Consider the following 17379-nt stretch of genomic DNA (forward strand, 5'->3'; position numbering starts at 1 on the left):
AACAAAAAGGATCGCCCCTCGGAGAGGCTTGCCCTAAATTCTCCTGTTCGCGCGGTCACGAGGATTGTCACAAGGCAAAGCATCACAAACACGACAAAGTCAAGAAAATGTTGAATGCGCAGAGCTCTTTTTCTGCGCATAGCTTCTCTCTGAAACCTGTTGAGCAGTCGTCCAGTGCGGCTACTTGGTCAAATGATCCGTCACCTCAAAGTTTTTCCTCCTCTTCATCGCAGGACCCCGTCGCAGCTCTATCATCGCTCCGCACTCACACTGTAAACGGATCTACCAGTAATGCAGCATCCGGTATTGTAAACTATTTGCACAATCGAACAGCCGAGGACCTGCATATAATCAGGGAAACCGCGGAGGGGTATGTCTCGCAGATTTATACATGGCCTTTACTCATGCTCTGGACAGTTTTGCGTCTTGCCTTGCTGCTGATCATGCAGCAGTACTGAATCCTGACGTGGATTCTCCTTTTGTTGACGCAGTGGACGTTGTTCATCGGCTTCTTCCATATCACGTCTTCCAACAACCTCAAGAAGACTTGAGGACCATCACAGAAAGGAGACGTGCGAAAGGGAAGGGGAAGGCCGACGATGTGATCCGGGATGAGATTGAAGGTAGGAAAACACTGTATCTTACTTCATGGCGGCAGAAATTCTTATTTTGCTCGCCATAGACACTAAATTCGCTTTAGAATGTCACCGCCGACTGAGAAAACTCGAGGCACGATTTCGACGCGCCAAAATGAAGTCCGGCGTGGTTTGTTCTTTCCGTCTCACGGTTTTTCTTTCGCTAACTCTTTACTACGTGATCCTTAGCGGCCTTCTCCAGATGATCAAGCATACGTGCTGACTCAAGCTGTGGTGGAGTACGAACGGGCAGAAACTTCTTCTGTCAGCACAGAGTTACGGAACGCACGGAACGAACTAGACGTGTTACAGCGTGAAAAACGCGTCGCAGCTAATGTCACCGTCAGTTCCTTTCGTCCAACTTATTATCCTCAAGCTTCGCAAGCCCAATACTATCGCACGTACCCATACGCATTCACTCAACCATATACCAATACCTCTCAAGGGACTACAACTTCGAGTTTTTACTCGACGCCCTCATCAGCTCCTTCAGCCACTCCCGCTACAACATCGGCTTCTGGTGCAATTCCTGTACAGCTACCTGTTAGTTCGTTGTCTGCCCTACATGCCCTCGGAATAGTGCCGATTCCCGCTGCTTCCCTCCCGCCTTCAGATCAGCCGCAGCCGCCAGCTGTGCTACGAGGGTCTACTTCCAATGGAACAATTCTGAGTCTCGAGATAAATGTGTCGCTGCTACAGTCGCCGCAAGTGAGCGGGTTGGCATATTTATTGAATACTATGATGTCGAGAGGTGCGACTTCTGGGCAAGGGAACACTAGTTCGATAACAGGGGGGCAGCCGTCGTCTGTTGCTACGGCAGACACCGCAACTTCATCACATACGGATGGCCTGTAATCGAGCAGGGAGTTGGGTCATGATGATGGTGGGACACTTATTCCTGTCGCACCTACGGGGTAATGCGAATTATAGTAGTAGTTCATTGTACGCTATGTCGGCGAAGTCTCTGGCCTACGTAATTCGACTTGAAGCAGTATCATACCAGATTGTATTGATCACTTTCTGTGTGAATGGGTTGACGCCAAATTCAAGGTAACCGAGAGGAATGTTGACAGCCGTGGAAAGGGGTGGGTGGTACATGTTTACGCTTGGAGCGCCTAGTGACGCACACAGATTCCGTTGTAATGATTCGATAATTCTTCTCCATTCGCTGTTCAGTGCTCAGTCGACCACTGTGTCCGCAAGAGATCAGTCAGACCATGCTGCACCCATGTAATACGCGAAGTATGATGCGGGCAGCTGTCATGAAATTAACGAGGGGCGGCCAAGTACAACGGTAATACAATGCATAGTATGTCTCCCATTCGAAAGCCGTCTTCGCGGATCGAGATACGCTCCATTGGGGGTTCGGTATGGACCAGAAAATGAAATTCTTTATGAGAATGCGCCGCTCAGGCTGCCTAATGTCGTCAACCACCATGCACGATACAACGCGCCCCAGCCTTCCTCTTCGATAATCCTCTTCGCGCAATCAACCAAGCCAATATAGGGCTCCCTCTCGGTTCTCAGGCTACATTGCGAATTGTTATCTCGAGAAACAAAAACAAAAAAGACAAATTTACATACCCAATAACATCCTCATCAGCACCAGCGTACTCTGTTGCTTCATCAGCGTCGCCGTCCTCCTCCTGTGAGATGGAGTTGAATTCAGGGGCTGCGTGGTTCCGTTGGATAGAAAGTCTAATAGCAATAACTTCCAAAGGGGTGAGAACGACTGTGCTCAGAAGCGCGATGACGAGGAAGATGACGAGCTTGACGGGGGAAATCTCCTCTCTGCGAGGCATGCCCGGGTTCGCAAGTTCTGGGAGAAGGAGCTGCCGGATGGTCCGCAGACCGAGAACGACGTAGGCTATGTGCGCGACTTGAGCGGCAAGGAGACCGGGCGTGAGATAGAGAACCCAAGGTCTCCGACGTTCAGTGGGTGTCAGGAGAATACGGAGTGAGTAAATTGGGTTCAAGTACGGCAGCTTATGCGGTGTTGTAATTGCACTAAGAACCAAGTTCATTGTAGGTTAGTTCAACAGGCTGTCAAATGAGCCGAATGGAATAAACTAACCGGTTCGTGATGATTACTTGAGGAAGAGATACAAGCATGGCAAAAATACTATAGACGAGTATTCCGACGGCGCCTGCATCAGGCGCGCTGTATGTTCCATGGCGAAGGTTACTGTCGGTCAAGAAGATCATCAAGAAGAATGTGATGACGAGAGTTGACAGCAACGAGGGCACTAGGCAACATGTGTCAGATGAGTCGCATAATAATTTTATTGTAGTGAACGTACTCAATCCCTTGTATAGTCCTGGCCAACCCTACACAATGTCAGAGCGCTCATTATTGTTTGAATATGCGGAAATGCCTACCTCGATTCTGTGTACCCTTCTTAGCATGGAAAAGAAGGATGTGATGACTGGGCCAGTGTGGGGCTGCACACCGCCCTCTGAATCAAGTTGCAAGCCCTTTGGGTTGTAGTGCGCTCTGAAGCGCACCAATGCGCCAGCTAATGGCACTAAGATAGCCAGCGACAAGGCCAATGACCCTAACACAATCATGATATCGAAAAATCCAAGCATGATGGCTGCGGTAAAGAGGGAAACAAAGAAAGAAACGTTTGGGTGCAGTACTGCAGTGCTAGTGCGGCGTGCGCAGTCCCAGGCGGCCAGGCCCTGTGCAAGTTCGGCAAGTGCCTTGACACTGCCAAAGTGGTAATTTGGGCGATAACCATCTTGAACTCAAACCACCACCATCTCTCACGTCGTCCTTCTGACTTTAATCCAGGCATCCACGGATTGCTGGTACTTGTCTAGTTTTAGCGATTTCGTTCTTCTTTTAAATGTTTTTAGTGGCTCATGTCAACTTCTGCTGCTGACCTTTATCAAATTTCCAGACACTTTCTTCAACGAGTTCCGTTGAAAACTCGTTTTCTATGTCGTCCGGTTTTCTCCGGAAGTTCCCAGGTTTTGTTGCCGCTGCTGCAACCTCTGAATGCCTGGTTTCATGATATGACGGCTACATGAGGACTTCTCTGCGCTCGTGGGCTTTTCACAATATCCTGCATGGTCGATCATAGTTTGTCTGGACTTCTCATGACTGCTAACCCTCCTTCATCTGTATATCGAATTTTCGTCTCGCTAGATCCCATTTCTTTATAATTGCTCGTTTGGATGTGACCATTCGATATTCAATGTTGATTCGCATCATTATACCTCTACTGAAGTGAGTAGATAGATCCTTTGTTTCCTTCACTTAATCTCATTTCTCTTTTGAGCAGATATTCGCTAGCTTTCCTTGGGAACTTGGCATGACCGTGTCCATAGTTAATTCGACACTTGGTATCCGGGACATCTACTTGTGCGATCTTGATCTGCTGATCGACAGATCATTTCGGCGTCTTGTGATGCGCATCACTACGTGCTAGACTATTCTCTACGTGCGTTGTCACCTCTACGTCCAAGCTCATACATATTCCTATATAGTTCACATCTGACAATAAATCTTTCAATCCTGGTTTCCGCTGTCGACGTCTAGCATCCGATTACTAGAGACGACCGTGCTTTTCTTCCTCCGCGCGCCCATCTGTCAAGAGGCCAGTGTGCACACGGTGTCGCCACATCTTACTTAAGTCCTTTTGACAGAATCGATAGTGGACACGTTTACTCCCTATGCACGCACCTTCTTCCGACGCACTATGTGTTGCGTGACCATGCAAGTCTTTACTCCCCATCCACACGACGACCTATGTGTCCTTACATACCATGCACCTATCTATTATACAGCCTTACGCTCTTCGTGTCTATTATCTAGTGAAATATAGTTTTCTTGTGCCACATTCATTGACTCTCCGACGCTACGGGTAATTGGCGTACATCCATTTTGCCTCCCACCAACTTGTAGGCAACAACTTACAAGTCCTTTGGGTCCTTCTCATCCTCTCTCGAAATTTTAACTTAGTATGTCGTCGTCGATGTCTGTCGACGACGTCGCAAGCAGTAGAGTTAGTTGAGAAGTCAGTTTTTTGTATCGTTTTCTCACAAAGCGCCCGTCGTTTCTACAGAAAACGACTACAGTTGGCGGACTAAGGTTCCAGAAGAAGCCCAACAAAGATGGATCTGAAGCTATTAACTCTTCAGCAGCGACCAGCAACGTTGCTTTCCCGTCCTTTGTCCCTCCTCCTCAATCCCGAGATGCCACGGCACCAGCGCGATACCATCCCCCAGCGACTCCGTCACGAGGCACAGTCCTCGTCCCCAATTCCAGCCCTCTACTTCAAGATGCAGGTTATCATCAGCCTTATCAACCACATCATCTCCAGTACGCCCAAGGTAGCTCCTCAGCGACTGGCCCTAGTCACCACAATCTGTGGAGTCAGTCCGGTCCTTCAACCGTGCCCGACATCCTGTCATCATCAAGCGAATTTGTCCACGGTGGTGTTCCTGCTCACGCGTCATTCACGCGTCAGTCGCGTCCATGGGCTGGAGATGTAAGACCGTTATCGGAAGTTGATGGTTTGGGGGAAGAAGGTCCACCGAGGAAGCGTATGAATCGCGGAACATCCTCCGACGCTCTACCACTCGGGATGGTAACCCCTGGCTCTCCAGACATCCAACGCCCAGGACAAAGGCGGAAACAGAATATGAACGCAGAAAGGCAGTCGCATTCGTCAGATGAATCGATGCTGGATGTCAGGTCGTCGCTGGAAGGACCCTCGAAGCGAATCGTTCGTGGCCAACGCCCAGACCACCCTGACTCATATGTGTTCACTGTATTCCAGCTTTCGCACCCTGGGTATGATCTAGCGACCCTTAAGGCTGCTTGGAACGAAGCCAGCGGGAATGACAACAAGGCGTCTTTGCTCCTCTCTGATTCGTCGTGGAAGCCCCAACCCACATCGACGCCATCTAATTCTGATGCCGTTAATAAAGCACCATCTACGCCAGCACCAGAACTTCCTACTATCGAGACTGGGAGAGTGGAAGAGGTCGATGAAGCTACCAAAGTCCAGCGTGCTGCTCTCCGGGAGAAGGCCAAGAAATCATACATCTATGCTAACAGAGCTACATTGGATACCACACGGTCCCCTGCGGTTACTAATATCCCTATACCCAGAGCTATGTCGCCTACATCCCCATCCACACCTGCCATCATAGCCCCACGCCGCAAGCGACCAAAGAAGTTGATCCTCTCCGACGACGAGGCTGAAGCCAGTGAAAGCGAAGAGGAGCTCCCACGAAGCCGGCAGAATGGAGAAATTTCTCGGGAAAGAGCAGCGTTTGAGTATTTCAACCAGGCCAGCCCAGATGCTATCCAGGAATTGACTGGTATGAATTCCCTGCTACTATCTCTATCAAGCGCAGCTGCTAAGATCACAACAGGTTGCACCCCAGAGCAAGCGCAGAAAATCATCGAGCTTCGGCCTTACTTTTCAATAGCGGACCTCAATACCAAACTTAACCAAGGCAAGAAAAAGGCAGGACCATCCGGAATCAGTCCCCGTATGTTCGAAGACTGCCAGGAGATTCTTCAAGGCTATGACACTGTCGATGGCATCCTTGAAGAGTGCGAGAAAATTGGTACAACTCTGCGCGCTGCTATTGCGACTTGGACTACAGAAGGTTCATCAAGCAAAGGCAAAGGAAAGGAAGCGTCGCTAGCCCCGGATCAAATTGAGGAAGACTCATTGAGCCTACGTTCATTGAAAATTTCAAATGATGCTGCATCCAAGGGCTACATCTCATCTCAACCCTCGATAATTGCGGAAGGCATAACGCTTAAGGACTACCAGCTTCTTGGTATCAATTGGCTGTTTTTGCTCTACCGGAAAAGACACAGCTGTATTCTAGCCGACGAAATGGGTTTGTCCTCCCTCGGTTTGAAAAGCAAGGACGCTCACGGGAGTACCCAGGTCTTGGAAAGACCATACAAGTCATCAGTTTCTTCGCTCTGCTCAAGGAACGCGGAAACTTTGGTCCACATCTTGTCATTGTGCCGTATGCTTGACTGTTCCTTGGTTGTGTGTTTGCCTTGAAGAAAATGTTTCTTGCAGATCATCAACACTGGAAAACTGGTGTCGAGAGTTTGCTCGGTTCGCACCTTCAATATCAGTGCAGACTTTCTATGCTGGCAAAGAGGAACGAACAAACTTGCGACAGACGCTGATAGACACACAGCGCAGATCAAGCAAGACAGGGGCGGGGTGGGAGGTGTTAATCACCACGTACAACCTTGCTCAAGGTGACGACAGAGATCGCAAGTTTTTCAGAAAAATGGAGTGGGACGTAAGTCAAAATATGCGCCCTATATTGTTCCAGTTTTTCACATGTGGCCCAGACTATTGTCTTCGACGAGGGACATGTCTTGAAGAACTTCCAGTCCCAGCGTTATCAGGCATTACTCAAATTCGAGGCAAAATGGCGACTCCTTTTAACGGGCACACCTTTGCAAAACAACCTTCAAGAACTAGTGGTGAGCCTAGTTTTTCGACCTGCTCATCTCGATTTTCACGCCAAATCAATGTCCTCCAGTCTTTGATGAACTTCATCCTGCCGAATATGCTCTCGGCCAAGCTGGAGACCTTGCGAGCGATCTTCAAAACAAAAGGCGATGCCAAAGTTACATTGCTGTCTCAGGAGCGTATTTCAAGAGCCAAGAAGATGATGACGCCGTTTGTCCTCCGACGACGCAAGGATCAGGCAAGTCTTTGACGCTATTACGCAAATTACGCTTGTTGTGTGACCTTCTATTATCACAGGTTCTGAAGGACCTTCCACTTAAAACCGAGCGGATAGAATGGTGTGATATGACTGACATACAACGATCGATATACAACGACGCTCTGCAACGATCACGAAAAACGATATTGGATGCAGAAGGTACTACTCCCGACGCATCAGGTACAACGACACCAGTCACGAATGGGAAAGCTGCCAAAAAGAAGACGAAAGCCAATCCTCGTGCCAAGGATAAATACCTGGAAAATAGCTCCAACGTGCTCATGGATTTGCGAAAAGCGGCTTCACATCCTATGTTATTCCGCAAGCTGTTCGATGATCAGGCATTGAATTCGATAGCAAAACACCTGCTCAAGGAGCCGGAATTCAAGAAGCGAGGCGCAGTCTTTGAGTACGTCAAGGAGGATATGGAAGTTATGACCGACGCAGAGCTTCAGTTCTTCTGCCAGGGCTATAAGGTTAGGGCTGACCTACTTTGTTGATGTGGTGTACTCACGCTGCACAGTCGACGCGAAAATTTCTCCAGGATCAAAGCTGCTATCTCAACGCTGGAAAGATATCGGTTTTGTTGCGGTTGCTTGAGGACTATAGGAAGGCGGGACGAAAGATCCTAATATTCTCTCAGGTTCGTGCCCCCTGTTGCTTGAATACAGAGCCAACCTTACAATCCCCGTATAGTTCACACAGATACTAGACATTCTTCAAGCGATTTTAAAGCTGAAGGACATCAAATATCTAATTCTGACTGGCTCCACTGCCGTAGATGTGCGGCAAACGCTTGTGGATGAGTTCACCGAAGATGCGTCAATACCTGTGTTCCTCCTGTCGACGAAGGCAGGCGGGATGGGCATCAATTTGACAGCTGCAAGCGTCGTCGTCATGTAAGTGATCTAAATTATCAGTGTACAAGCAATCAGTTTTTCATCCTCCACAAGGTTCGACCAGGATTTCAATCCTCACAATGATCGGCAAGCACAAGACCGTGCTTATCGCATTGGCCAGAAGCGAGATGTAGATGTTGTGAAGCTAATCAGTCGCGGGACGATTGAAGAAGATATGCTCAGACTTGGGGAGACTAAACTGGCCCTCGACGAAGCAGTGGCAGGAGAGAGCGAGGAAGTCGACGGCGACAAGGGGGCCAGCAGACAGGAAAAAGAGGTTAAGAAGTCACTTATGGGCCAGTTGAGGAAGCAATTGGAACGGCAAGATGGAGCTTCCACCCAACCTACACAAATACCCACGCCGTCCTCATGAATATCAATATGCTCTGTTTCCATTCGTTGATGCTTTTGCTTGTTATTTGCCATCTTGATTATGGTATGTTATGTAGATATTGGTAAATTTTTCAAATAATCAATTGAAAACTGAGAGTCCGCGAACAAGACGGTCAATACTAGCACGGAAATAATCGTTGTCGATGCCCTGAGAACGAGAATCCATCGGGACGAGAGGGTTGCGGACAACGAAGTCGAGGAAAGGGCCGTTATAGATTTGACGAAGTATGAAGCGAAGACCGTCAGTAGCCGCATCGCTCAACATGATGAACTTGTAGCCAGATACGGTTTCATACAAGTGAAGCCTGTACGTCGATGTGCGATAGCTGGTGAATTGCTCGTCTCTTTATATGCTATCAGGTGAGGATAAGATGGGATAAGCAGGTAAATGCACACCTTCCCGAGATTTTTTTGACCATATTCCTGAGTGACAAGACAACACCATACACTAGCTTCGCCTCTTCATCAAAGGGAAGGGCATTTGACCTTGCATGCTCAGCTAGATTTGGTAGAGGTGTTACAGGATCCTCGCCCACAGCGACAACCAATCCTGATGTCGAAGACAGCGTGTTTCTGGGGCTGCTAAATCCTGATGGAGTAGGAGCTGCACTGTCTGTTGCAAGCGGAGAGACAGCTTGGGAGACAGCGTTCAAAATGCCTCCTCCTTCTCCAGCTCGCTTTGGTTGCTTGGTTCGGTGCCAATCCTGATAGTAAACACATGCGCAGTGTCTGGGTCGACGGTTGGACAACACGATCCACTGAACCGACCAGCCAATGCACTCACCTATCGTAGATATAAAGACTATAGATCGTCATTGTGCGAGCTGCTCTCGCTTGAATTAAAGATCTCCCGGAATACATTATCATATTTCCCACGATCCGTTTCATCCAGAATGACCTGCATTCTATTGTACAAGTTTTATGACGCCTAGCTACCGTATCTCTTGTGGTTATCGATATTCTACGCCGCAATCTCCTTGGCGTCATCGTAAAGTGGGATCTCGCCAAATTTACCATCCCCCTGGAGACCCGAGAACCGTTTGGTAGCCTCATAGGACGGTGCAGCATCAGTGGGAGGCGCAATATACTAGTACATCGTCAGACATATATCATGAACAAATAACATGCATTCTTACCGGAGGTAAGAAGGAATCAAGTTCAAAGCTGCTAGGTGGCGCAGGGAAGGAGACAACCAGGACCTAAAGGTATGAAACTGACGTTAAGCAATGAGCCTGTAGTTGAAAGGTAAGACCTACAATCCCGTCCCTAAACATGCCGGGCATGGTGACTTTCCAGGTGGGAATAGTCGCATAGGACGAAGCAGATCGGACGTCATCCTTGGTCCAGCGATCAATCATCTTGTTTGCTCGCACGCGTCCCTTTTCCAGAGTTCGTTTCAGTACACTGAAGTTATAAAGAAACAAATCTAAACTCACCATGTATTTCCAGATGGCAATTGGCAAATACATAACGAACCAAAGACCCATTATGACAAGAAGGGCTATGAGCCTAGCCTGCCACACGATCTGATTTTGACGATCCTCTTCAATTTGTTCATCGTCGAAATGATGGATATAGTCGTAGTAAGCCACGATCGGGGCGATAAATGACAAGCTAAGCAAGAGATCAGAAAAAAAAAATAGGGACAAAGAAGAGACGAATTTACATTAAGGCTACGAGCATCCAGGATCTTTCCAGCATTGGCTTGGAATACTGGGAAGCCAAGCGTGTGATAGCACGTACACGAGTCTCCCAGGTATGGGGAGAAACCTAGTTGCAAGTGATGAGCGCTTGCGAAGTTTCTATGTACATATGAAAGCACTCACATAGTTTTGCAACTCGATAGGAAATAGCGGAGGAGGCTGAGTACGCGATAGGTCCTAGTAAAGACGCCTTAACTACATTTGAGAGCAGAGAGTAAACTACACACCACCACCACCTCATTCTTCCTGGTCTTGGGGCTGGACCAAAGCGGCAATGCAGGTCGCATCATACCATCATACTTGGGAGGACTGGATGTCATTTCAAAGGAAGTCGGGACGAATGAACAAGAGCGATGTTTGAGTAAATGGAGGCAATAGATGGTCCCGCAACAACTTGAATCAAACTAGAGCACGATAAATGAGACAAGGGATCAAAAGCAAGACTGAGCCTGTCAATCCTGTTACAAGGCCTGCTTGTGAGTGAGAAAGGGAGATAAAGGAGTCAGATCCAGCTCTGGGGGTTAGAGTGAGTTTTGTAGGGCTGCGCAGCAGCTGGTCAAATGTAATTATAAGGCAGTGTACGTCGTGATGGAGCAGGAGCAGTGCCGCAACGGGGGTGCGCTGTCTCGTCACAAGTTAGAGGACCTATCTTTCTGGCATAGCAACGATGTCAACAAGACAATCATCCATAACCATGGCTTGCCTGTCACATCATGCTATATGTGACAGGCCCCTAACTCACATCACAGCTCTAGTGCACTGGCGGTCTGTCTTTGAGCTTACTATAGGCAGTAACAGTCATCAATAACTCGCATTGACTACCTTTTACTACAACATCAAAGGATAGAAAGGATGTTCTCATGTTTTAGAGATTTGCTTTGGCTTCGCTATCGGTAAACGGTAAATTGGCAAAGAGAAGTAGTTTCGTGTTTCACCCCATCTCTCTTCATCCTTTTGAGCGCTAACATCCACATCACTCCAGACAACATCTGCGCCGGCATCGGCAAGGTGCATTTCCGACAACCGAGTATACACATCGTAAAAGAGCGCATCTGCAGTTACTATGTTAAGTCCACAGTAATAAAAAATTCGAGCACAAACGCACTGGTTGCGCCGAGGCCATTGAAGAAGCTGAACCTCGATTCAGGACTCGCCAGAAGCTCTCGTAAATGTTTGAAAAAACTGCGGAGTTCTTAAACAAGAAATCATCAACATTGATGGCCCGTTTTCTAGTGATTGTAAGTAAAAACTCACCACTATAGTTTTCTGAGAAAGTATCCGTGTAGATGACATCAAACTTTCCAAATCCCTGGAGGGCCTCGCTAGCAATGCAGTCTTGCCACTTGCCCTCCAATATGCTCACTCCCTTCTTGTCATACCACCCTTGTTCTTTCATATGAGCGAGAACGTCACGGTGAGGCTCTACAATCACATGCAATGCAGGGGGTGTGCTAAGATTTTGGAAGAAATTGTCGATCTACGTCATCGTCAGAAGATTGCGCTGCTAACTCAACGTGGTCCTTACTATGCCAAGACCAAACCCGACATTAAGAACTTTCAACCCTCGGTCCCGCTTTGCGTGATCGACGCATAAATTCTCCACAGTTTTCTGCACTGGGAAACCACCTCATTCGACGCCATACAAAACTCAAAAGGCTGCACTTACTGATCTCCCGTTCCCATCCCATCATAACGCCCACTTCTTGGCCATCATCAAGTTCAAGCAGGCAGATGTCCTGGCCATGGGCATCTTGAGTGTAGCGCAGCTTAGACGACAGAAAAGCGTCTGTGGATGCAACTGCGGAGTTGTCCACATCCCGAAGCACAAGTGATGATGGGGTGGGATTCAATGATGTCTGTGACGAGAGCAAGGTCAAAAGCAACTCTGGGACTCCATATATGAGCACTCGTTAAAAGTGAAGCCCACAATACTTAGTACCTGATCGGATGCCTGCGTCGCGGATTAAGTTGTAACACGCTACGTTGTTGAGGGACAATGCAATATCACCAGCAGTATTCTGCAAATTGTCGACTGTAGCCTCTATTTTGTCAACGGGGGCATTTCTTGATTAACATCTGCCGCACCTGCGTTCCAGATGGCACCTTCCTCGATGAGTAACTTCACGAGCTGCTCGTTTTCGACGTAGGCAGCAGCATGCAGAGCTGAAGTACCTTCATCGTCTTGATACCATAGTGGTGCTCCTGCGTCTATCAAATCTTGCACGTTTGAGATAGGTTCTTTCTCCAGGATAGCCTGGATGAGAGTCGTCCCCAACTCAGTCAGCGCGATGATCTCGGGGTCGTCGACATCGTCAATGATCTCAAAGTCGTCCTCGAACGTCTCACTCATCGAAGTCAAGTACGCTTGCGCGGTAAGACTCAGAGAAGCCAAGGAAGTCAAACCGCTTGCAAGACGATGGTGTAGCAAAGCAGTCAGGTCAGTATTAACGCAAATGCTCCATGGAACGATCAAATATTTAGAGATGAAGATAAGATTAATATTGATCAGGACAATCAGAAGCAAATACTTGAATTTACATAATGCCATTATGCGATTAAGGAGGTTGATTGACTCTGGACCCGAATCTCTACTTATCAGATAGACTCATGCATTAACTCTCGCGTTGCTCTTGCACTGATCAAACCTGTAGACTGCCAGACTTCGCCTCCGCCGCCACAAAAGTCTTTATCCCGCCCCAACGGTCGAGCACCCGATCAAGGCTTCACGCCTTGTGCCATCAACCATACTGCGCCGATGTGAAAGCAGAAACACGCACACTAGAGGCAAAAAAAGGCTAACTGCCACGCCAGTGAGTCATGCGACTAAATCCAGGATGCAAGTTGCTCAAACTCACGCAGGAGCCACAGCCATTGCAGTCGCTAGTCGTTACGCAAAAGATAGGACATGATTTCTCAGTGTCAGCGTCTCTGGCAGATATCGATGCTGTCAAAGCAGCAACAACGGCGAGGACAAAGGAGAAACGCATCGTTTGTGAGGATGTGATCAAATAAATCTGAAGAGGGAAGTAGGAAGGCGCCCTGCTTTTATGTGCTGAATATTCTTATTCATGGCAATGTAGGAAAACACCTGAAAACACCTTTCAAACAGATAATATCTGCGATGCCAGCAGATTGCCACATAAGATCTACCATGTGAAGCAAACGACACGTCGCCACAGATGGTGGGCGGAATGAGTGGTAGCCCCAGAAGGAGGATAAGTATATTTGAGTTGGAATAGATGATAAAGTTCAATTGTCACGATAGACGCTAGTCCTTAATAGCCACTAGTAGCATCGTGGGCTGATTATGAGGAATTAGCGCCAGCATGTTTGAATAGTGCTTGATCAACTCCCTCCGATATTGCAGTATTCCTATACTCTTAAATCGCTCTGGAAAATGATTGCGAACATTTCATCACTCCTTTGATGGCTCATGTCACATGAGACCCTGGTAGCAGGTAAGACAGAGCAATGAATAGGAAGTTGGTGGGATATTGGTTGGGAACTATTTCATGGATCTTTAACAAGACCTATGTAGTAAAGGGAGCTTGCGTACATACTGCAGTGTGTCATTATTGTACCCATACTCGACAATATCTTGATCTTGTCGGCTGCGGGAGTACGCAGCGGAAGTACTGGACAAATATCAAGGACTAGCGTTGAGCAGGAACCAAACTTGAGGACATGGGTGAGTGAAAGCGAGCCTAGTCATCCTCGTGAAAGATTATCCGTTGCTCCTGTGCAACTCGGGGTGCTTCCTCGGGTGGGACCTGCTCCGCCTCGAGGACATCTTGTAAACCAACTTTGTCATGATCTGCGGGGGCGTCCACCTCTTCCTCGTCGCTCTCCTCCCCAGGTTTCCTAAACACGAGCTCCTTTCCATTTACCAATCGTCTTTTCTTTAATGGAGCTTCTTGTGCGCCATCCTTACCCTCGCCTTTCTCTGATGGTTTTACTTTTGCTCTTTCCTTCTTCTTTTGGCGTTTCGCTCGGTTTTTAGCCGTCTTGGCTTCAGCCACATCATCCGCTTCTTTCCGCTTTTTCTCAAACTCTGCCGTTTCAGATTCCTGCCAAACCTTCAGGACATGTTATCTTTATAGAACTGAACCACATACTATTCTCGCTTCATCCTCCATCATCTTCAGCCGCTCATATTCTCTGCGTCTACTGGCCTTGTATACATGAAACTCGCCACTTCCAGCGCCAGCACTTGATCCCTGGACATTCTTCATCATTTCGCGAGCCGGGCGAATAGTCTTCTCCTTCGGTGCAGGAGGTACATAGGCAGGCTTCGAGGGATCCTTGAGGAGTCGATCAAGTTGCGAGCGCTGGCGCTCGACGGCGGTGAGTACATGACGCCTCCCAGCCTGATCAGGAGCGGGCGAGGCGGAATGTGAAGCCGATGCGGGAGTGTTTGAGGTTGACATGGACGACTAGGCAAGAGCAGTTGTAAACAGACCACAACAACGCCTCGCTTGAAATCAGTTTCATTCAATGCAGCACAACTAACGTTATTTAACCTCAGATACCAGGTGACTGGAGACTTTTTCGACTTAAACAGACATTGAGACCGACTTTCATGAGGACCGCAAGGCTTTTTTCACATAACGTCGCGCTTTGACGCGCATGGATGGTGACCTGAACAAACGTTTGCACCTTCTGCGTACATGTAATAGTGGATTGAAACTCTACTTTTGAAACATTGAAGAGATGCCTTCTCGATAGATTCGAACACAACATATTGCAATTGTCACTGGTCATACAACTACAAAATTCGAATCAGGGCGACGGACTTGCAACCGAGTGGAAGAACTTACGAAGAACAGCGTTTATGCACCCATCGTTCTCAGGATTGTTGGTAATCTGAGCATACTTCCCAAATACTACCTTGCCACCTGTCGTAACCATTCCAAGTTCTGAAACGTTGATCTCGATTACAGTGCCTTTAGTCAAAACCCCAAGTTGAGTATACATCGGCGACTGTGGATTTTTTTTGACCCCAAGAATTTGAAGCTGGAAAGTGGCCTTCAAGTCCGCTGCAAGACGGTCAGATCCAAGGTTGGTATACAACAAAATATCGAGACTTACGATGGGTAACATTGGCCTTCTTATATCGAAGTGCCATAGGCCGAACAAATCTCTCCATCTTGACAGGTTTTCTTGTGAATCCCTCCCCAACGAACGTCGCTTTTGTAACCATCCGCTTCCATGACTTGCTCTTGCTCTTTCCTGTCTTCATCACCTTGAACATCTCATCCTCCGCAATCCCCCGGACTTTGGGTAACGGAACCGCAAATTTAGCTGCCTTATCCTTTCTCTTCTGCTTGATTGCGGATGAAAGAGCTTTGGCATCCTTCTGGCCTTCACGATCAAGCAAGTACGTGGGTAATGCACCATCTGGAACGGCAGATGTATCGGCCTGCTTGACATTGCGCTCATCGTGAGCTTTGAGGGTCTTTTTGAGTTGAACCTTTTCTGCGTGACGTTTCGCGTGCAGGATCTTAGCCTTAAGACCGAAGGCTTTCTGGGCTACTGCTGATGATTTATGGGCAGCACGAGCCTCCTTTTTACGTCTGTACTTGAAGGTGTTAGCACGGAAATACAAGGCCACAATAACAACGAATCACGCACTTGCGTTCGTAGTAATCTAATCGTCTACCATGTCGCTTGATGTGTTCCTCGATATACTCGTTCTAGAATTGGACATTGGCACACAAAAGCCAGATAATGTATACAAAAAATGGGTTACCTGCGGCTGTTATCAGAACAGGAGGATGTTAGCAGAGTCTGGAATGAGAAATTGAAGAAACTTGCCATGACTGTGATAGACGAAAGGAACTTTGGGACAGGCCGGCAATTGCCGTCGCGTCCGCAGGCAGACAACACGAGTGACAAGCAAAAACGCTACCGCGAACGTGGCACGTCATTTCCTTCCAGTCTTTTTGATCTTCCATTTTTCTCTAAGACTTAAATTCTTCATGTGGCAGGACACTACAAGTCAGTACGGCGCGTCGTCATCGCATAGCCAATACTATGGTCAAACTCCCCAACAAGGCGTACCCCTTCAATTCTACGCGCCTGGACCAGACCAAGGGCAATTCTATCCGGGATCTCGTTCCAGTCTGGAGGGGAACATGGGTCCACAAGTGCCAATAGGGCAAGGAGGTGCCGCTCCGGCATTTGGAGGGAATATTCAGCAACAACCGGGAGGTTGGTGGACCGCTTTCGGAACTGGTGGTTTTGAAGGAGAGCCACCGTTGCTGGAGGGTAAGCAATTTCCATGTAGACATCTTGTCGAGTGACAGAACCATGCGCACGACAGAACTGGGGATTAACTTCTCTCACATACGTGCCAAGTCTATGACAGTTCTCAATCCCCTCCGACGTGTTGATGAGCGGATAATGGATGATGCTGACCTTGCTGGTCCACTTTTGTTCTTTTTCTGTTTTGGACTCCTTCTGCTGCTGGTGAGTTTTATCCTTTGACGTAGTGGCAATGCGTCTCATCTGGCACCGATAGTCAGGGAAGCCTCAATTTGGATACATATATGGCTTCGGATTGCTTGGCTCCATCTCAATTTACACGTTACTAAATCTCATGTCGGAAAACGGTATCGATGCATACCGCGTAGTATCTGTGCTAGGCTATTGCTTACTGCCAATGGTGGGCGTCGGTGCAATCAGCGTCATTGTCACGTTAGAGTGCGTGATCCATTGCTTTGTTCCCAGTCTTCAATTGCCTCACAAGTACCTATTTCGTTGTAGCGGCATCCTTGGCTATGTCCTGTCCTTGTTGTCCATCATATGGTGCACGTTTGCTGCTTCCGGAATATTTGTAGCTGTGTTGAGGATGTCGGACCAACGTCTTCTTGTTGCATATCCAGTTGCGCTTCTCTACGGGTGCTTTGGCTTACTGAGTGTATTTAATGTTGGCGCAGAGAGTTCAGCCAGATAGATAGTTGCACCACTTTTGTCACTCCCTCCCATAATCATGATGTTCTTGGAAAACCCAGATGGGCCAGT

The 17379-nt window shown here is 48.0% G+C and overlaps 9 protein-coding genes across 9 annotated transcripts; 3 read left to right on the forward strand and 6 right to left on the reverse strand.

Moving 5' to 3' along the window:
- The first annotated feature begins 74 nt into the window (after positions 1 to 74).
- On the forward strand, positions 75 to 1594 carry DEU56DRAFT_36563 (uncharacterized protein). Its single transcript, XM_041345881.1, has 4 exons — positions 75 to 370; positions 418 to 623; positions 683 to 765; positions 825 to 1594. The coding sequence occupies exons 1-4, from the start codon at positions 108 to 110 to the stop codon at positions 1488 to 1490; spliced, it is 1218 nt and encodes a 405-aa protein (XP_041212806.1). The 5' UTR covers positions 75 to 107; the 3' UTR covers positions 1491 to 1594.
- A 179-nt stretch (positions 1595 to 1773) lies between these two features.
- DEU56DRAFT_36548 (mitochondrial carrier) lies at positions 1774 to 3362 on the reverse strand. Its single transcript, XM_041345880.1, has 5 exons — positions 3015 to 3362; positions 2936 to 2963; positions 2710 to 2881; positions 2220 to 2642; positions 1774 to 2163 (listed from the first exon to the last, which is right to left on the reverse strand). Exons 1-5 carry the CDS (start codon positions 3222 to 3224, stop codon positions 2028 to 2030), a joined length of 969 nt encoding a protein of 322 aa, XP_041212807.1. The 5' UTR covers positions 3225 to 3362; the 3' UTR covers positions 1774 to 2027.
- Positions 3363 to 4521: 1159 nt separating this feature from the next.
- DEU56DRAFT_780895 (SNF2 family N-terminal domain-containing protein) lies at positions 4522 to 9000 on the forward strand. The gene is made up of 12 exons (XM_041351987.1): positions 4522 to 4645; positions 4706 to 5969; positions 6024 to 6503; positions 6554 to 6638; positions 6695 to 6926; positions 6979 to 7113; positions 7173 to 7340; positions 7400 to 7837; positions 7885 to 8004; positions 8058 to 8260; positions 8315 to 8696; positions 8763 to 9000. Exons 1-11 carry the CDS (start codon positions 4604 to 4606, stop codon positions 8631 to 8633), a joined length of 3486 nt encoding a protein of 1161 aa, XP_041212808.1. The 5' UTR covers positions 4522 to 4603; the 3' UTR covers positions 8634 to 8696; positions 8763 to 9000.
- DEU56DRAFT_780901 (snare-like protein) lies at positions 8240 to 9506 on the reverse strand. The gene is made up of 3 exons (XM_041351988.1): positions 9438 to 9506; positions 9050 to 9382; positions 8240 to 8997 (listed from the first exon to the last, which is right to left on the reverse strand). The coding sequence occupies exons 1-3, from the start codon at positions 9467 to 9469 to the stop codon at positions 8733 to 8735; spliced, it is 630 nt and encodes a 209-aa protein (XP_041212809.1). The 5' UTR covers positions 9470 to 9506; the 3' UTR covers positions 8240 to 8732.
- A 93-nt stretch (positions 9507 to 9599) lies between these two features.
- Positions 9600 to 11104, reverse strand: DEU56DRAFT_36836 (uncharacterized protein). Its single transcript, XM_041345894.1, has 7 exons — positions 10584 to 11104; positions 10480 to 10533; positions 10320 to 10423; positions 10090 to 10267; positions 9910 to 10032; positions 9790 to 9852; positions 9600 to 9740 (listed from the first exon to the last, which is right to left on the reverse strand). Exons 1-7 carry the CDS (start codon positions 10674 to 10676, stop codon positions 9615 to 9617), a joined length of 741 nt encoding a protein of 246 aa, XP_041212810.1. The 5' UTR covers positions 10677 to 11104; the 3' UTR covers positions 9600 to 9614.
- A 1-nt stretch (position 11105) lies between these two features.
- DEU56DRAFT_36835 (S-adenosyl-L-methionine-dependent methyltransferase) lies at positions 11106 to 12836 on the reverse strand. The gene is made up of 7 exons (XM_041345893.1): positions 12442 to 12836; positions 12296 to 12388; positions 12023 to 12241; positions 11882 to 11970; positions 11611 to 11833; positions 11462 to 11548; positions 11106 to 11408 (listed from the first exon to the last, which is right to left on the reverse strand). Exons 1-7 carry the CDS (start codon positions 12704 to 12706, stop codon positions 11215 to 11217), a joined length of 1170 nt encoding a protein of 389 aa, XP_041212811.1. The 5' UTR covers positions 12707 to 12836; the 3' UTR covers positions 11106 to 11214.
- Positions 12837 to 14060: 1224 nt separating this feature from the next.
- Positions 14061 to 14783, reverse strand: DEU56DRAFT_728809 (DUF1168-domain-containing protein; the record flags this gene model as incomplete). The annotated part of the gene is made up of 2 exons (XM_041348062.1): positions 14061 to 14423; positions 14472 to 14783. The coding sequence occupies 2 exons, from the start codon at positions 14781 to 14783 to the stop codon at positions 14061 to 14063; spliced, it is 675 nt and encodes a 224-aa protein (XP_041212812.1).
- A 352-nt stretch (positions 14784 to 15135) lies between these two features.
- DEU56DRAFT_728949 (ribosomal protein S8e/ribosomal biogenesis NSA2) lies at positions 15136 to 16049 on the reverse strand (the record flags this gene model as incomplete). The annotated part of the gene is made up of 3 exons (XM_041348066.1): positions 15136 to 15392; positions 15445 to 15929; positions 15988 to 16049. Coding segments are annotated over 3 exons (804 nt in total), but the record flags the coding sequence as incomplete, so codon positions are not given.
- A 163-nt stretch (positions 16050 to 16212) lies between these two features.
- On the forward strand, positions 16213 to 17371 carry DEU56DRAFT_780923 (Yip1-domain-containing protein). Its single transcript, XM_041351989.1, has 4 exons — positions 16213 to 16623; positions 16679 to 16824; positions 16877 to 17058; positions 17122 to 17371. The coding sequence occupies exons 1-4, from the start codon at positions 16335 to 16337 to the stop codon at positions 17309 to 17311; spliced, it is 807 nt and encodes a 268-aa protein (XP_041212814.1). The 5' UTR covers positions 16213 to 16334; the 3' UTR covers positions 17312 to 17371.
- The last annotated feature ends 8 nt before the right edge of the window (positions 17372 to 17379 follow it).

The sequence above is a fragment of the Suillus clintonianus genome (assembly GCF_016758775.1).
Source record: "Suillus clintonianus strain FC179 chromosome Unknown DEU56scaffold_10, whole genome shotgun sequence".
NCBI lineage: Eukaryota > Fungi > Basidiomycota > Agaricomycetes > Boletales > Suillaceae > Suillus > Suillus clintonianus.

Coding starts and splice junctions, on each gene's coding strand:
- DEU56DRAFT_36563 (XM_041345881.1), top strand. CDS start 108: ATGTTGAATGCGCAGAGCTCTTTTTCTGCGCATAGCTTCTCTCTGAAA. Junction 371..417: donor ATCAGGGAAACCGCGGAGGG/GTATGTCTCGCA, acceptor TGCTCTGGACAG/TTTTGCGTCTTGCCTTGCTG. Junction 766..824: donor CCAAAATGAAGTCCGGCGTG/GTTTGTTCTTTC, acceptor CGTGATCCTTAG/CGGCCTTCTCCAGATGATCA.
- DEU56DRAFT_36548 (XM_041345880.1), bottom strand. CDS start 3,224: ATGCTTGGATTTTTCGATATCATGATTGTGTTAGGGTCATTGGCCTTG. Junction 2,643..2,709: donor CAAGTAATCATCACGAACCG/GTTAGTTTATTC, acceptor CTTGGTTCTTAG/TGCAATTACAACACCGCATA. Junction 2,164..2,219: donor GCTGATGAGGATGTTATTGG/GTATGTAAATTT, acceptor TTCGCAATGTAG/CCTGAGAACCGAGAGGGAGC.
- DEU56DRAFT_780895 (XM_041351987.1), top strand. CDS start 4,604: ATGTCGTCGTCGATGTCTGTCGACGACGTCGCAAGCAGTAGA. Junction 4,646..4,705: donor ACGACGTCGCAAGCAGTAGA/GTTAGTTGAGAA, acceptor TCGTTTCTACAG/AAAACGACTACAGTTGGCGG. Junction 6,639..6,694: donor CCACATCTTGTCATTGTGCC/GTATGCTTGACT, acceptor TGTTTCTTGCAG/ATCATCAACACTGGAAAACT.
- DEU56DRAFT_780901 (XM_041351988.1), bottom strand. CDS start 9,469: ATGACGATCTATAGTCTTTATATCTACGATAG. Junction 9,383..9,437: donor AGTCTTTATATCTACGATAG/GTGAGTGCATTG, acceptor CCGTCGACCCAG/ACACTGCGCATGTGTTTACT. Junction 8,998..9,049: donor GTCAAAAAAATCTCGGGAAG/GTGTGCATTTAC, acceptor TAGCATATAAAG/AGACGAGCAATTCACCAGCT.
- DEU56DRAFT_36836 (XM_041345894.1), bottom strand. CDS start 10,676: ATGACATCCAGTCCTCCCAAGTATGATGGTATGATGCGACCTGCATTG. Junction 10,534..10,583: donor GGAAGAATGAGGTGGTGGTG/GTGTGTAGTTTA, acceptor CGTCTTTACTAG/GACCTATCGCGTACTCAGCC. Junction 9,741..9,789: donor TTGATTCCTTCTTACCTCCG/GTAAGAATGCAT, acceptor ACGATGTACTAG/TATATTGCGCCTCCCACTGA.
- DEU56DRAFT_36835 (XM_041345893.1), bottom strand. CDS start 12,706: ATGAGTGAGACGTTCGAGGACGACTTTGAGATCATTGACGATGTCGAC. Junction 12,242..12,295: donor CGACGCAGGCATCCGATCAG/GTACTAAGTATT, acceptor ATGGAGTCCCAG/AGTTGCTTTTGACCTTGCTC. Junction 11,549..11,610: donor TTTCTCAGAAAACTATAGTG/GTGAGTTTTTAC, acceptor TTCTTGTTTAAG/AACTCCGCAGTTTTTTCAAA.
- DEU56DRAFT_780923 (XM_041351989.1), top strand. CDS start 16,335: ATGTGGCAGGACACTACAAGTCAGTACGGCGCGTCGTCATCGCATAGC. Junction 16,624..16,678: donor AGAGCCACCGTTGCTGGAGG/GTAAGCAATTTC, acceptor TGCGCACGACAG/AACTGGGGATTAACTTCTCT. Junction 16,825..16,876: donor TTGGACTCCTTCTGCTGCTG/GTGAGTTTTATC, acceptor TGGCACCGATAG/TCAGGGAAGCCTCAATTTGG.